Source organism: Peromyscus californicus, unplaced genomic scaffold, assembly GCF_007827085.1.
Source record: "Peromyscus californicus insignis strain IS unplaced genomic scaffold, ASM782708v3 Scaffold_14__1_contigs__length_90479793_seg_2, whole genome shotgun sequence".
NCBI lineage: Eukaryota > Metazoa > Chordata > Mammalia > Rodentia > Cricetidae > Peromyscus > Peromyscus californicus.
Window position 1 is genome coordinate 44,647,836 of NW_026294436.1, and position 18,137 is coordinate 44,665,972.

The 18,137-nt window shown below is 34.1% G+C and overlaps 1 protein-coding gene across 4 annotated transcripts in view; it reads left to right on the forward strand.

Annotated features, from left to right (window-relative positions):
* Cop1 (COP1 E3 ubiquitin ligase) overlaps positions 1–18,137 on the forward strand; it is a 128,133-nt gene that overhangs the window by 31,056 nt on the left and 78,940 nt on the right. For all 4 annotated transcript variants that reach the window (XM_052737331.1, XM_052737330.1, XM_052737332.1 and 1 more), the window contains exons 7-9: positions 2,886–2,945; positions 4,232–4,308; positions 16,355–16,412. In XM_052737331.1, the coding sequence (XP_052593291.1) occupies positions 2,886–2,945; positions 4,232–4,308; positions 16,355–16,412 (195 nt within the window). The remainder of the gene's footprint in view (positions 1–2,885; positions 2,946–4,231; positions 4,309–16,354; positions 16,413–18,137) is intronic.

Here is an 18,137-nt window from a genome sequence, read left to right on the forward strand (position 1 = left end):
TGGAACTCCCTCTGTAGACCAGGCTGGCTTTGAACTCACATCTATCCACCAACCTCTGCCTCCCAAGTGCTGGGATTAAAGGCATGCACCACCATGCACAGTGATTTTGTTTGTTTTGTAAATTATTTTATTTCATTTTATATGCATGGGTGTTTTGACTGCATGTATGTCTGTGTATCACACACATACCTGGTGCCTGAGGAGGCCAAAGAGGGCGTGGGATCCCCTGGAACTGAAGTTAACAGATGGTTGTGAGCTGCTATGTGGGTGCTAGGAATCAAGCCCAGATACTCTGAAGAGCAGCATGTGCTTTAGCTAATGAGCCAACCACCTTTCTAGCCTTGAAATCTTGGTTTTGAAAGTATAAATTATTTGATATTGGCAATTTTTATACCTCATCTTAAATATATGGCAGCTTCTGTGTATTGAAATAGGTATATTGGGACACTAGAAAGATGAGACAGAAATAAGAATTGACTATTGTAGCATTTCGGGTGACATCAGAGTTTTCTTTCATAGTTCAAATTTTAATATATAATAAGAATTAGTGATTTTATTCTGGCTATATTAATGACCAAATATGATGTGGATTATCTATATCAATGTTTTGTATTTGAACTGTTTTTAGTGTTCATTTTAGTAAGAAACCTCAGAATAAAATAATGTTTTAATAAAGATATCTAGGTGTGATGATGCATTTCAAAATAACTAAAAGTATTTAAGAGGTGTCCATGAGAGTACTTTGTTGATTTAAAAGCCAAAACCATTGGAATTTTAAAGTATCTGTGAAACAAAAGACTTCAGTAATGGTGAGGAATAACTGGGCTGTTTATAGACAGCTAAATTAGAAGGTTGAGAGCCATTAACTGCATGGCTCTCGTGTGAGCTGGGGTAGAGTACTTTATGTGTTAGAGAGTAGGACAGAATGTTGAGAATAGCAGTGGAATGAACATAGAGGAAGCTGTGGGTTTGTGTGTACTCTATAAATCAGGGCCATCAAAACATTGGCCACTTGACCAGTCTTTATTTGAAAGACTACCAAGTTGTAGGTTAATGTCTTCATGCAAGACACTAACAGTGTTTTAGTTAAGATAGATATGCTTTTAACACTTTTTATGAATGAGCAAAATTTTCTTAAAGTAGATACAACGTTTAGTTGAAAACATTTGATAATACCTATCACTGTTTTGTAACTATTGATTTTTCTGATGAATATATCTTTTCCCTTGATTTGGTGGCTAAATTTGGCTTTTTTCTCCTTCCAGTTAGTGTCTTCCTTTCCTGCCTCTTTAATGTTAGCTTTTTCTACTGTTCAGTCCTTGATTCATCTTTTTTCATTAGATTGATGTTGGGCAAAACACATTCATTACCATGGGCTCCTTTCCTTATAGCCTTAGCATTTGTTATTATTTACTCTTTATTTTGTCTTTACCTATTGTAAAATTCTGTAAGTCTTTTAAGGCTCCATCTTTGGTTTAAGGTCTAATTTCACTTAGATCCTGGTTTTGACTCTTACCTCCCTGGTATTGTTTATTCTCCATGCTTAGCAGAGTGCTAAGGTGGCAAACATTTGGGCCGATGACTTCATCAGTTGGATAATACTCACTGTGCTTACTTTGCTGCAGTAGATGATATTCGGACTAACAGACCTGTACACGTGCTCTCGTACCAGCATTTAGGATTAAGCTGTGAGCTGCTATTGTCTTGAGACAGTGTTGCCATGGTTGACAGCTTGCTTCCTAGAGCAAGAAGGCTGCTTTGATTCTAATTCCAGTTCTTCCGCTCACCACTGAACAGTCTTCAAAAAATTACCTAGCCTTTCTGTGCCTCATTTTCCTAGTAGATGTGATATCTGCTTCAAATCTGGGAATCAGTATTACGTACATATGTGTTACTATTTCCTAGTTTTAAATAGTTCCATTTATTTGGGCTGAAGTAAAACAGCCAGTTATGCTTACATGGGGGTAGTATAGAGTTTCTGGAAAGCAGTATAATGTATAGTGAAAATTTTATAGCTATTTCTGTTCATTAATTTGCGTTTTAATCATCTCAATAAAATCTAAACTAATCCTTTAATACAATGAAAATGATAATATTTGAGACACTTGGATGTTCTAGATTTATGATGGTTGCAAACATCTTAAATCTTTGGTAAGAAAGGAATGTTTCAATATATAATTGAATATTATCCTATGATTGAAATGCTTATGTTTTAATGACATGCTAGTAGTTATGATGCAATAGTAATAATATGAAAAACAAAATACTTAAATGTTTTTAAAAATCATGAAATGTAAATATTACAGTACTTAATTTATAGTTGCTTTGGGGTCAAGTGAACCACGGTCAGACTAATAAAGTAGGTTACAACATGTGCTTTAAAAAAAGTCAACTTGCTGGGCAAGAGTGGCCCACGCCTTTAATCCCAGCACGTGGGAGGCAGAGGCAGGCGGATCTCTGTGAGTTCGAGGCCAGCTTGTCTACAGAGTGAAATCGAGGACAGGCATCAAAGCTACTGAGAAACCCTGTCTCAAAAAAACAACAACAAAAAAAAGTCAACTACATGAGGAAATGTGAAAGATTTTTAGATATTTTGTAGTTTTAAGTCACTTTATTGCTATTGCTCATTTTTATATTTTTATTGTAAAACTAGTCACTGTTAGTGTAAATAAACATAGTATCATATTTCCATATAGACAGATGTCTTTATTTGTTAACATTGAAATTTACTTCTGATTTTCTTTCCTTTCGATCCCCTTAGTTTTGCTCTTAGTAGTCAGTTTAGTATCCTTTTGTCTTTAACTGAATCGAAGACTGATTTTTTTATCATGATGTTGAAAATGTGGTTTACATTAGAAATTTTTCTCCCTTTCTTTAATCTACAGCAATTGGAACAGATCCAGAAGGAACTGAGTGTTTTGGAAGAGGATATTAAAAGAGTGGAAGTAAGAAATCAAGAAATTCTTACATTTCTCATGGCTTTTCTTTACTCTTCATTACAGTTCATCTGGTGCAGTGGGACAAAGTCTGAATACTTTTTTGAAGATAAATTGTGATCTAAGTTTATATTGACTTTTATTGCTGTAATTCTTGATTAAATGGAATAAAATCTGCTTAATTTTCTGTTTGCAATCAAATTAATTTAAATAGTTTCCTACTAACCCTTCATTATTTTCTTAAAACAACATCATTATTTCATTGTTTTATTGAGTAATTTTTTTAATTTTTAAATTTCTGCTACATGTATTAATTACTATATACTGATGTTAAGTAGAAGTGATGTAAATACATTAGCAATATTGTTGGAGTTCATAGTAAAATACAGATTACTTATAGAAATTCATTGGGAGTTCATAGGTTTGTGAGTTGAGGTTTAATTTAATTTAAATTTAGTGTGTGCCTAAATTATCACACACATGATTTCCTTTTGCTGACATGTAAAACATTTCAAAGGATAATGAGTGTTGTAGTGTTTAATGCGAACTCAGTATCCCTTATATTTCTAGTTTGTTATATTTATATCACCTGTTCCTCTATTTTTGAGCCAAGCCAGAAATAATTTTGCCTGATTATGTCTATAGTTGTATTTTCATATTTGCTGTTTTTCTATGAATCAAAATGTTGTACATAAGTAAAAAGGGAGGCCGGTCAGTGAGATTCAGAGGTGTAAATTTATGTGATCATCTATGATCAGCCCCGTTCCTATGAGATAATGAGCAAAAATTATAATTTATATCATTGTTAAATAAAGTCAGTCATTGATTCAAGAAGTGTTACTTTTATTAGGGAGTGATAGATATATTCCAGTTTTTGTCATTTACTTTGAAGATTTGAATGTTGTAATCCAGTCACCATCCCATCTTATTTATCCTAATATACATTAATAGGTCATCACCTGCAAGAATAGTCAGTTCACTGTGTACAAAATAAGCTGTATGTCCTCTCTGGTATACTTCCTTTTGACTTTTTCTGCATTCAGTACTTTCATTAGTTAGAACAGTATTTAATGGGATTTATAGTCCTTTAACACTAGGAAAAGCTTCCTTCTTAATTTCAGATCAATTTTGCTTTTGTACTCTATGGAAAAGAATCCTTGAGAGGTTTGGGTTTGAAGACAGAAAGGGACTGATGAGAACCTGGGGCTAGAGCAGACTATAATGCCATATGCCTTTTTGAAATATACATTTTCTGTTTGGAGTGTGTATGGTAACTCAAATAATTGCAATTTCAGGAAATGAGTGGCTTGTACTCCCCTGTCAGTGAAGATAGCACAGTGCCTCAATTTGAAGCTCCTTCTCCATCACACAGGTACAGTGCTTCACATTAGTGATTGTTTGGGATTTTGTATTATGTGTTCATGGTACTCTAGTTCTCAGGAACCTTTTTAATGCAGACTATAAAACCTTTGAGAAATAAAATGCAGATAGCCAATCATTTTTCTTGATCCTTTGGATTAAGTTAGTAAGTAGGTGTTACAGTATTTTAAATTTTGAGATGGATAAAAAGTTTGGTGAGTTTTTTGATGTCTTGTAAATTAATGTCATATTTCAATTCAAAAATTGGAAACATAAAACGGTAATATTAGAGGAAATGAGATGGAAAACAAAACAAAACAAAAAACTTTGGTCCTAGCACATGTCTTTAAATCCCAATACCCAGAAGGTAAAGGTAGGAAGATCTTTGTGAGTTTGAAGCCAGGACGATCTACATAGTAAGTTTCAAGGTAGCTAGGGGTACAAAGTAAGACCTATTCTTGAAAAGATAATGATGAAAAAGAATTTTAAATCTTTTTTTTCCAACTCACTGTATTTTGGGGTGTTGGTTACTCTGCACATTTTAGAATGAGGACATTAGAAAGATATGTTAGTTTAAGTCTTCCTGGTATTCTTTTTTTTTTATTATTATAATTCTTATTATCTATCCTGGGCTGGTTTTGAACTCAGAATCTTTCTATAATGGTTCGACTTGCTTCCCAAGTGCTTTATAGTGCTAGGATTACAAGGTGTGTACCTCCATACTTGGCCTTGGGAAGTGGTATGTGTGGGTAAGTGTGTTGGTGGGTAGTTGAAGCTGAGATCTTGTTAAGTTCAGATTCATAGTCTTTTCATCTTCAATATCCATAGTGGCTGGAATTTTGGGCACATTACCATGCCTGTCCTTGTATTCCTATTCTTGTTAGCTTGGGAGATGGAAGCTTGAAGATTAGGAGTTCAAAATCACCCTTGATTTCATACCTAGTTAAAGGCCAACCTAAGTTACATGAGACCATGTTTCAAAAAAACAAAAATAAGTAAAAAAAACTCCATTTTACAAATTACTAAATCTTATCTGTCTGCTTCATTACATACAGCAGGAATTATATTATATACAATTATATATCTCTTGCTCCAACTCCCTAGATTTTGGAATAACACTTAGCTTCATTTGACTCTTTATAGAATAAAGTAAGTGAATGTGATACCTTTTAGCTGTAAAATTTATTTCATTAAATATGTGCAGCCAGGTGGTGGTGGTGCATGCCTTTAATCCCAGCACTTGGGAGGCAGAGCCAGGTACTGGCTGGTCTACAGAGCGAGATCCAGGACAGGCACTAAAACTACACAGAGAAACCCTGTCTGGAAAAAACAAAAAACAACAACAACAAAAAAGAAAAAAAAAAGAAATATGTATTACCTAAATTTGGACTTCAGGGTTTTATATTTAAAATATTCAAGTAAGAGCAATGGCCACCTTGTAATTCACTTTTTTCTACAAGTTTTCTAATTTCTTTACAACAATCCTAATGACTAGCTCTGTGGGTTATTGTTATCATTAAGCCCATCACTCACTTGTTGCCTGATATATGACGTCTTTGATAACAGACTGTTGTATATATGGTGTGTGTGTGTGTGTGTGTGTGTGTGTGTGTGTGTGTGTTTAGGCAGAAGTTTCTTTCCTGCCTTCCTGTTCCAAATTCCCAGCAGCCACTTCCCAAATAATTGACTCAGGCTTAATATTACTTAAAAATGCTCAACTGGTTGCTCAGGCTTATTACTAACTAGCTCTTACACCTACATTAACCCATAATTCTAATCTGTGTTTAGCCATATGGCTTGGTACCTTTTCTCAATGTGCCATTCTCATCTTGCTTCCTCTGCATTGGGCTGGCAACTCCTGGTCTCTACCTTCCTCCTTCCCAGCATTCTCAGTTTGGCTTTCCTGCCTAACTTCTTGCCCAGCTACTGGCCAGTCAGTATTTTATTAAGCCAATTTGAATGACAAATCTTTACAGTGTATAAGAGGATTATTCCACAGCATTTCCCCTTTTTTGTATATTTAAAAAGGAAGATTTTAACTTTAACATAGTAAGATTATACACAACAAAAATAGTTATTAAGTAAGAATTACAGTAACACTAATCCATTTGCATTTGGCAAAATTAGAAAAATAATTTTATCTTGGTGAGTCTCAAGTTTTGTATCTAATTTATTTTTTATTATAACTAAAGAAAACTATAACTATAGTCTTTAACTCCATCAAAGATGACAGAAGGATGTAATGTTATCTAATGATAGGGACATCACACTGCCTGGACAGTCACCCAAAGTTTCTCTACAATGTTGGGATATTCATCTTCAGCTTATAGTCCTAGCATATCTGACAGGCTTTTCTGTGAAGCAGGGTTTTTGAAGAACTGCCCCACCTTGTCATGGCAAAGTTCTGCAGTCACTTTTGTGTCCTGCTTGTCCAGTTTGTACAGCATATTGTCAGCAGTCGAGCAAGGGCACGTTCTTTATCCACATGGCTAACTTTTGCTATAAAGTAAACAAACTTCATATGGAGTGTCTTTGATGCCCATCTTCCTATTTCAAGTAATTGGTGCTACCAGGAGCAGATGTGTCTCACTGTTGAGAAAAGTCTAAGTTCTTAAAGCATTTAAAGTGCCATATTCTATAGGTCTTTGAAGTGTTTGAAGATTGCCTATCTATCTGAAATATATCTCAGTATGACCTTGAAAACATACCTAATAATGACTAAGTTTGATATTATAGATAACTATTAATCCATATTTAATTATATATTACATTTTTAAATGAGCTGCATAAACATAATACCCTAAACAAAAGTAGAAATATACATATAGTATAACAAAATTAACTTTAAATTTATATTAATAAACTGAAATCATACTGATATAAAATATGTAAGATTAACAGTTGTTTTTTGGATGAAAATGAGTAAAAATATACATACAGTATAACAAAATTTATGTCATTAAACTAAAATCCATCCTGATGTAAAATATGTAAGATTAACAGTTGTTTTTGGATTAACATGAGTAAAAACATACATACAGTATAACAAAATTAACTTTAAATTCATATCAAGAAACTAAAATCCATCCTGATGTAAAATATGTAAGATTAACAGTTGTTTTTTGGATTAAAGTAGATTTAATAATTACCCTTTTTCCCCATCATTTCTATATCATATCCTTCTTTCTTCTTTTAGAAAGAGATTGACTATGATCAATAACAATTTGTAACCAAACCCCCTAAACAAAGACAAACATCCATAATCCAGTTTTTTGGGAATGTGGACATAGCTTTCTAATTTACTTCCCTCTGATTGGGCTTGCTGTTAATCTTATATGAACCCTGAGAAAATTTAGGATTATGGTCAAGTCCTGACTGGAGTAGTCTGTGAGACTGGATCATCTCAGCCAGCAGCCTTGAAGCCTTTCTGGATGCAGAACTCAGAGGAAACTGCAACAGAGGCACTCTGAAACATTGGATAATCTAGGCCGTTCTCATTAAAATTTTTTTTCAGGAGTTCTTCCTCAATCATATCTGATTTTTCTTAACACTGAATGAATCTACAGCCTCTCATTTCCTGTGGAAATGAAAGCATACCCTCTTCTCCAAAGTAACATATCTTTTGACTTAAATTTTGAAGGCATTTTCAAATATATAGGTTGGATTAATACAGCAACATTTACAATCAAATGTCTCTTAGCAGCTGTTGCTCCTTCCTTAGCTGCCAAACAATTCAAAGACAATGCAATAACATACAGTATCCAGACTCTTTGTGTATTTTCCATCTCTATGTGGCTTTTTTATATTACTTTACTCCCCTTTTAAAGACTATTATTTCTAACTTTAATGACTGCCTATGCCTTCTCTTTACTATCCCAAGCCTACATATATTTTTAAATACACTGTAACTTGCTTAGAGATTTTTTGTTTTTTTGTTTTGAATCTGTCTTACCTGCATATCTCTATCTTTTTCTGACAGCATGAGCATTTAGGCTGCTAAGCCAGTGTGGGTAGGAGTAATGCTTTGACCTTGTCAGCTGGCTCCACCCCAATCTTTGGTTCTTTGTGAAGCTAGTCTATGGTGGAGGCACAGCTGAAAGCCATATTTACCACTCTTAACTCTGAGAAGTTTTTGGGTTCACGCTGCCACCGAGTAATGTGCCACCCACTGCTCATAATCTCCATTTAAGTATTTGGTATCAGGGCTTTGTAAAAAGGCACTTGTTTTTTGCCATTAATGCAGAGTCAGGAAGCCATCTCTTAAAGGAGCTGAGCCTCTGCTCACTGCCAGCAAACAGAGCCTGAGAAAAGATGGTTACCAAGAAGCTGCATTTGACTCTGTTTTTTTGTGTTAAGAATCCTTTTTTATTTTAAAGCTTTCTCAGGTTTTACGTGGAAGTTCTTGCCAAACATTTGGGCACCACATGTAGGTGGAAGTTTCTTTCCTGCCTGTTTGTTACCAAATACCCAGCAGCCACTTCCCAAATAATTGACTCAGGTGTTTGTTTTTTCTTTTTTTTTTTTAACCATAGAAAATACCATCATTTATTACATGCACTTAAAATTTAACACAAATCAATGTCAACCACTTTTTGAGTACACAGTATGAGAAATGTCAACTAAAGATCCATGTATCTAGCAGGTGATACCACATTTTAGGAGCAGCACACAAGGGTGATAATTGTAAGGATGAAATAATTACATAATTATCCCAGTTTTAGTGTCTTACTTTTTTTTTTCTAATTTTAAAGCATCTTAGGATTTTAAATACAAGCAGTTACTTTTCAAGCACTTTTCAAGTGCTAAATTCTGTATTCTTTTCTTTTCTGTATTGTCATGCTTTGAAAGACAATTAATTGGCTTAGATGTTCATTGTAAGTAGCTCTCTGAAGCTTTGCTTTCTAACATCTGCTTTTACAGAGACAGCTATGATGGTTGGTTGTTGACCATCCCCTTCTTTCCTTCTTTTTTGTTATAATCTTTTACAATATAGTCTTGGGGAGCTGATGCTATGTAGCCTAGGTTGACCTTGTCCTTGCAGTAAGTCTCCTGTCTCAGCTTCCTGAATGCTGGGATTAAAGGCTTTTACCACTGCATAGGGCTTTTTGTTCTGTCTTTCAATGTCTATTATAGCAGCACGATGTAGCACGAATTGTTAGAGGGTCTTATTAATAAAATCAAACTCGGAGCCAGTTACTGGAGTGAATGCTGGAAGATCAGAGAAGCAGAACAAGCCACAGCTTCCTCACCTTGCCAATTCTTCAGCTGATCCTGTTTCCTCAGACTGGAAGCCTCTGAGTCCTCATCCAAATGGGTCTCAGCTGAATTGCTGCTCAAAAGCCTAAAAGCTTAACCAGGCTAGTTCCTGATTTTCACGCCTTCTATACCTTTCTGCTTTCTGCCATTACTTTCAGGGACTAAAGGTGTGAGTCACCATTCCTGGCTGTTTCCAGTGTGGCCTTGAACTCACAGAGATCCGGATGGATCTCTGCCTCCCAAGTGATAGGATTAAAGGCGTGTGTGCCACCATTTTCTGGCTTCTGTATCTTGTGGCTATTCTGTTCTCTGACCCCAGATAAGTTTATTAGGGTGCACAATATTTTGGGGAACACAGTATCACCACAGGTTTACTTTGTAGTTCTAGGTTTCTGATTACAAATTCCTTTAGACTTGAATAATGATCTTTTCTGTTTAAGTAAACACGAGATAGAACTGGAATGTGGGACATAGTTTTGGAATGCCTTCAGGTTCAGCTGCGTACAGATTTGTTTTGTCATCATTTTTTTCTTCTTGGGGAGCTTGTATTCTCCAAAACATAAGCATTCTTGGCTTATAATGTGAATGTCCAGTAGTTCCAAGAACCTGACAGAGTCTATGTACTCTTTGTATCTTTCTGAATTTTGTCATCAAAAGAAGTTAATGTTAATTAGAATTAAGATTTTAAATGTAATATAGTGTAGGGTTCTTCTACTGACATCTGTATACCATAACCTGAATCTAGTCTCCTGATAGACTCAGCATCTCTGATAATACAAAGTTTGATTACTGTGAATCAGGTTATGGTGGGTGGATAGATAGGAACTAGAGAAATTACTAAAAATCATCATGGTTTGGGAAACAATGGTTATGAGCAAAGTTTAGAATACTTGTAGATTAGAGAAAGCTATTTTGAACAAACTTTTTGGAGAGCAAGGGCTGGATGAGCCATGGAAGTTACTCCTGAACAAGAAATTCCATGTTGTGGTTTGGAAAATAAGAAGAAGGGAATAGTCTTAGTCATTGTTCTATTGCTGTGAAGAGACACCATAACCATGGCAACTCTTATAAAGGAAAACATGTAATTGGGGCTTGTTTATAGTTTCAGAGGCTTAGTCCATTATCATTATGACAGGAAGCATGGCAGCAGGCAGATATAATGCTGGAGAGTAACTGAGAGCTACATTCTTATCCACAGTCAGAGAGAAAGAGAAAAAAAATACAGAGACACAGAGACAGACTGGGCCTGGCATGTGCTTTTTTGAACCTCAAAGCCCACCCCCAGTGACATACTTTCTCTAATAAGGCTATACCTCCTAATCCTCCTAATCCTATCAAAGACTTCTACTCTCTAGTGACTAAGCATTTAGCTATATGAGACTTTGTGGGCTATTTTTATTCAAGCCACCATAGAGTTAAAGATGTCATGTGAAGAAACCCTGTCTCTCTCTAGCTTGAAAATGAGAGTGATTCTAGGATACCATGGGCCAATTAAGAGAAGACCCCCAAAGTTTGCATATGATCCAGGATGTGCTGTTATCCTCTATTAACAAAGTAGAACAGACAACGATGCATTCTCAAAAATGCCTACAGAGAAAACTCACCAGCTACCTATGATTTCTTTCTGCACTAACATAAACAGATGCTGAGGTTGCCTGTACTGTTTGTGATTGCTGCAGTCCCAGCAGGAAATGCAAAGCATCCATAAGAGAAGAAGAGCACTGTCCCTCTGCTAGGCATCTTAATACTATACACTTACATAAAAGAGAAAGAACATATCAGGGACCTGTTGTCTTTCTGCCAGCTTCTTGTACTTATCTGTGAGTTCCTGTGACTACCTACTAGGCACTTAAAAGACTACAAAGCAAACTCTTTTTTCTATTTCATGCCATGCTTATATAAAATTAAGTTTACTGCCTGCATTAAAAATGCCAGCCAACGCTGGGCAGTGGTGGCGCACGCCTTTAATCCCAGCACTCAGGAGGCAGAGCCAGGCGGATCTCTGTGAGTTCGAGGCCAGCCTGGTCTACAGAGTGAGTTCCAGGAAAGGCGCAAAGCAACACAGAGAAACCCTGTCTCAAAAAACCAAAAAAAAAAAAAAAAAAAAAAAAAAAAAAAAAAAAAAAAAGCCAGCCAACAATGTTAAAGCACTATTTAATTCTTAAGGTAAAATGCCATAAGAAAATGAATACCCATTCTGTACTGCCACCAGCCCGCTTACCTTTACTGTCTTGGCCAGTCTATGTTAGAAATATAAAGAAACTGAATTTTTCAAATAGAACCCTCAATATGATAGGAAAGATACATTTTGTAAATGTTATTATGACACAATTAAATATATTCAAATGATCTAGGTTGTAGCACTTTTACCAAGATATCAAGAGAAGTTACATGACTTCCAAAATTTGTGTCAAAACAGGACACTTAAATCTATCCATGTTTCCATGTGTACAGAGATAAAAGTTTTTGTTCTTTTCAAAATCAAACATAGTGATCCTAAATGAAATACTAAAACCCTGAGAGCACTGTCCTTTCTGAATTCTACTTAATGACATGTAAGTTGCCATGGCATCAAGAAGTATTCCTACCTGAAGTTAATGCTGCTGTGTTTTGATATTTTAATATATTAATTCTTTTGTTACTCAGTCACAATTTTGTTTGTATGTACAAGTGTACAGGTATATTATATTTGAATGTATCTTTTTCTATTTTTGGAATTCTACCAAGCAAAATTGTTTACTTTAAAAGGAAGTAAAGTGGTAGGCTGAAATCTGTTCTGTCAAAAAATTTTCATCATTCCTGCATTTACATCTACAAGCAGTAAATTTCTCCTGAAGGAAACTATTCTATGAATCTACAAATTAAGCTTTAAAATAGTTGTTTTTCTTTTTCAGCTTCAGAATTATTGTGGAATAACAAATACTTTAAAAGGAAGTATAAATATTAGGTTCCCTGCTCAGGGTATGCGTTATGTAACTAGAATGCTTTCTAATCATGTGTAAGTTAAGAGAACAGGAAGGTGCTAAAATTTTTTTGTAATATTCTAAAATGTAATTTTGTATTAAAATTAGGAGGTCTGTCCTGTCATAAAAGAACTTTATATTCAAAAGTTGAAACTACCAGAATATTATAGCCACGTATTGGATAGCATTTTATAATTTACATGGATTATTTCCTTTAATCCATTTTACAGGTTAAAAATATAATCAACAGATAAATTTTCTTCCCAGCATCACAGTTAGTATACAACTGACATCCTAATCCAGGTATTCTTACTTCAGAAACTATAAAGAGGTCTGTGCAAATCACCCCAGGAGCTGAGCTTTAAACATTAAGAAGTTAAGGAGAAACTTTTTATTCAAAATGACCAGGCAGTGACTCTTCCAAAGACAGATCACTTTGGCAATTTTAGTGTAGGGATTTTAGAAATATGCTGTAGGTTTACATTTCATCTCTGTAACTTACATTAAGCAAGTTTAGTGTGTACACCTTAGTTTGTTCATTTACAGATAGGATACTACTCAGCCGACTGATGGGGTATGATAGCACAGTTGAAGTGAGGAGAGTCATGTCTGCACATAGGACTCAGTGGATGTTAGCTGCTGCTGTTGCTGTGGTTGACAATGTAGTCACATTATTTGAGGTGATTTGTTTACTGCTTGTATTAAATTTTAATGTCCAAGGATTTGTAAAAGAAAAGAAAATAAATGAGTATGAGTATGAAAATAATTTTATTATCTTTGGAGGTGTCTGCACATTTCAGTCCATGAGAATTTTGCTGTTAATAAATGAGATTTACTATTTGAAATTAAAAGTTTTTAAAATATTTATGTCAATTATTTGTTATAGGGAAATGGTTCAGTAATCATACAATGAAGTTTTTTTTTATAGTTCCTCATGATTTATTAAGAACAAAGGTTTATTTTTTTTCTCTACCATAAGTTAGTAACACACGTCATTGGTAGCAGTTTAATTTTACATGCGTACTTGAATGTTTTGGGTCGTTTCCGTTGTTTATTTTAAAATCCAGTGTTGCCTTTATCTCAGCCTTTTAGATTTAAAAATTACTGTAATTTAGCTAGATGATATTATGTATTCTAATCATTTAAATGTAAGCCATCCCTTTTCAAACAACAGTCCAATCCAAAATTAGTAAATCTACTATGTTTACCAGAAATGAAACATTATTGATTTTTGTAAAATTTTACATGACAAAATGTCTTCTGTGTGCTTTTTGAAACAGGTTGTGTTGATAGTCCTGTGACTCCTAGTCTGTGTTTGTGCTCTTTAACACACATGCACCTTGATGCCTGGGGCTGAATCTAGTGTCCTATGGTTTGCTAGTCAGCGGCTACTGTGTTGCTGAGCTTCACCCCGAGGCCTACATTGTTTTTATTTGCATTTTTATTTAATGTTCTCATTCTTACCAGCAGAAACATTAGGAATCACCATCTTATTTTCCTCAATTTAATTCAAATGTATTATTCATAATTTGCTTTTAGTTACCACTTTAAAAATTTCTTTCTCCCATGCCATTTTTTAATGTCCTTATTAGTTTTTTAACTATTAAAAATTTTGATACTTACATAAAATAGTTGATAATGCTGTCTCATGTTAGATGGTAAAATTTTTTGGTCCCTAGTATTTGTTCATGAAATGGATAGACTAATAAAGGATTCTTCTTTACTTTTTTTTTAAATAAAATACAAAGTACTTAATAATATGGCACATTGTCCATACTTTTTTAATAAATAGTAATGTCAAGATGTAGGTACTACCTGTCTGTGGAAGGATATGGGATTGTAGTTGTGTGTTGTGTATGTACACAACAACAGGCACTTTACCCACAACTGACTCATCTCCTCAGCCCCACAACTATGTGATTTTATTAGTGATGTACAAATGCTAGGAATTGCTTTATTAGTAAAGGAAACATTTTTTTATGCAGGCATCCACTTATTTCTCAGCTGTTAGTACTTGTATGAAGAAACCAAAAATAGCATGTGGTTCCCTCCCCCCCCACAAATCCATGACTACAGGGAATGCATAGATTCATTGTATTTCATCATAAGAAAGTGACTTCAAGAGTTCATAGATTTATTTTAATTAAGATATAATTACATAATTCCCTTCTTAACTTTCCCACCTCCAGCTGCCCTCATGTACCCTTCCTCTAGCCCCTCCCATTATTCCTCCCTCACTTCCTCTCGAATGCATGGCCTTTTAAAAAATTATTATAATTTTACAAGTGTGTGTATGTTGGGCGGGGGGTTACTGAGTTTGTTTAGTGTTTATTTGACGTCTTAATTGCTCATCTAATACCAAGAGTCCATAAATTCTTGATAGTGTCAATAAGGGTTCTTGGCTGTGTGTTGAACTTTACTACAGAAACAGTGTAGATGACAATGAACCAAGACCTGTATAGTCAGTAGGAGTGTACAGTTTTAAAAAATCATATGGGCATTCTATATGATTATAATATTTAAAAAATGTGAGGGTTTATGCTAATTTTTAATGATAGAAGTAGAGATCAATTGTTTACTGTATTTTAATGCTATACCTAATGCTACATTTCAGTTTCCCATTTTTGTGCCATGTTGTCATCTTTTAATAGATGGAGAAACTCCTGCTCACATAAGAACTACCTGCCTAGAGTCAAGTTATTTGCTGCTTAATTAAAAATCCAAACTCTAAAAGTACCTCTCATAACCTTTAGGTTATTTCAGTGCCAAAGTAATTTATGATTTTTGTGTAGTGAACCATTTAATTACTATCCTCAGTGGTTTGATTTTATTAAGATGAAAATAATATAAACATGCTTATTGTAGAAATAGAGGCAGCATGTGAATAGCTAATTATCGTGTAAAAATATATTTTATAGTTTTTATTTGTTGGTAGTTGTATTTCTGTTTGTAGATTTTTAATTTTTATTATTTTAGTATTGCTGTTGTTTGAAGAAAGGCGTCTCATACTTGTGGTCAATCTGCTTCAGCTTTCACTGTTCTGTGTCTAAAGGCATTTATGAGCTTTAGTGCTTTTAGTGCCTTTCTATTGTTGGTAGTTTTTATAAGCTAATTTTGTTTAAAGATGGTAGAGAGACAATAGTGATGAAATAAAGAAAATAAGCTAGCCTGAGTTTCTGAAGGTTGTCTTAGAGTTAAGTAGGAGAAGGTGTACCCAAATGAAAAACAGCATAGAAAGCAGACTGTATCCGCCAGGGCAGAGAAAACTAATATCATGTGGGTTTGGAATTAGGAGAGAAGATTTTTGTTATTTTACATTTATTCTATTCCTTTGATAGTTCTCTTTTACCAGGTTTTGTCACGCCATTTGGGGGCTGGAAACTTATCTAGAGATAGATAGTCCTCATTCACCTCATTTGGTAATGAGGAAACTGAGTGATGTAAGGTAATTGTCTAAGAGCACATGGCTACTGAATGCCATAGTAGGGTCTGTTAACTGTAGCTCATCAAGTGCATGCTAATGTTTTCCCCAGTATTGTAAATCCTCTTGTCCTCAAAATTCCAAACCTTACTAACCTATTTGGAAATGGAAATAAATCTGTGTGCACACTGGCCTTATGATTATTTCCATTTGATAACCTTTCTTGATATGTATGTTTGAAGAGCTGGGAGGAGTAATGTTTATGGGCCCTTTGATGTCTAATTAAATGATTGGCAATAAATGTTTACTTAAAATTATAAATATTGGGTTTATAAATGATACATTTTTTAGATCAACTTTTCCTGTTACTAAAATAATGTTAAGTACTGAAGTTATATTCTTCTTTCTTCATTTTACAGTAGTATTATTGATTCTACAGAATACAGCCAACCTTCAGGTTTCAGTGGGACTTCTCAGGTAAGTTATACACCTAACAGTATGTTTTGGTAGGTGCTATGAGTGGAATATCTATGTTGTAAAATAATAAGTTAGTTTACTAAAATATTCTTTGATAATGATATGCCCTTTTTAGTAGGACTTACTCATTTTTGTAAATAACAGAATCACTTGTTTATTTGCCTGTCAATGGTAAGAACTTTTAACATAGTTAAACATAGTAGTTTTAACATAGTGATTAATAACAGACCTTAAGAGGAAGAAAATTTTGTCAGGTATATGTTCGTCTCAGAGATATGAAAGGTAAAATATTGATTCATTGCATATCTTATGTTAGAGCATTAAGCAGTTCCTATGGACTAAAGGCTTGAATAAAATAAACACTAGCCTCGTCTCTTCCAATTAATTGTATGATCCTTTTAACTTTTATTCTTTCCATCTTTGACTGGGGGATTTATATTTACCAACCTTAGTTTTTGAGTTTCTATATGTATTTAAAACAAAAACAAACAAACAAACAAAAAATATATCTTCGAATAATTTCAGATTCAGGGAAAAGTACTAAGACTGCTAAAAAATTCCTTTATGTAATTCAAATAGTTTGTCCAACTACTAAAAATTTTACATTTTGAGTCATTTCCTTTTTTTCATATCTATGTTGTTTTTCCTTTTTAAGTATTAAATTTTATTTCAGTTATGTGTTACAGTTTTTCCCCATGGGTTATGTGCAGTATAGACATGTTTTTTTTTTTTTTTTACCCATGATTATTCAGTATATGCTTCTTTAAAAACAAAGATGCTGTGTTTTGTAATTACAGTATAATTGTAAAATTCAGGAAGTGAGCATTAATAGTATGCTATTTAGGTTCAGTATCTGTAGAGAAAGTGTTTTTAAAAATACAAATGAAGTGTTTTTAATGCTCATTTATTTATATTTACATTATGTTGAAAAGTTATCTTTAGTAAATGAAAAGCTCTAGGAACATTCAGGGTTCATTCTCTTCCTGGGTACATGGATGACTGACTACCTGTTTTATAGTTTTGAAACTACTTAGTACATCTGTTATCATCTTAATTTGCTTGCTTTGACCTGTTTTGTTCAACCCATTTTTGTTCTGTTTTGGCACTATTGAGATTAATTACATCCAGGGCTGTGTGCCTTTTAGGCAAGTGTTTATTACTAAACTCTTGTAGCACCTTAGGCTTTAAAAAAAATATTATAATAAAGTTCATAGAGGGCCTTATATCCCTTTATAGCTATTGAGACATCTGATGTAGGTGTTTGGGTTTTTTTTTAATACATAATCAGATATGTTCGTAGAAATTTTAAAGCCTCAAAGACTATAATAGCTTGAGCAAGAAAAGCCAATCCTGAATCTGGGAACTAACTGGTTTAGTGTACAGTAGTCTCCAGTGGCGCTGGGCTGAGACAGCAGGCCACAGCTCCCTTTCAGGAAGTAAGTAGGGTGAACAGCAAGTACTCTAGTGGGTTATTTTGCTAAACTTTGCTGTTTAGTAGTCTAGAAGTATTAAATGCATTTTTATAGTATTTTGAATTCATAATTTATCAGGATGTAATCCCTTTCAAAGTTGAGAATTTTTATGACTTTTTCATCTAATATATAATTTACTGGTATGTAGTCAAAAGACTTCTGATACCCTGAGGCATTACATTAGTGTCTTCCCAATTCTTATCCACAAAAAGCCCTGTTGATATTACTGCTTTTTTACAATTTTTTGTTATGA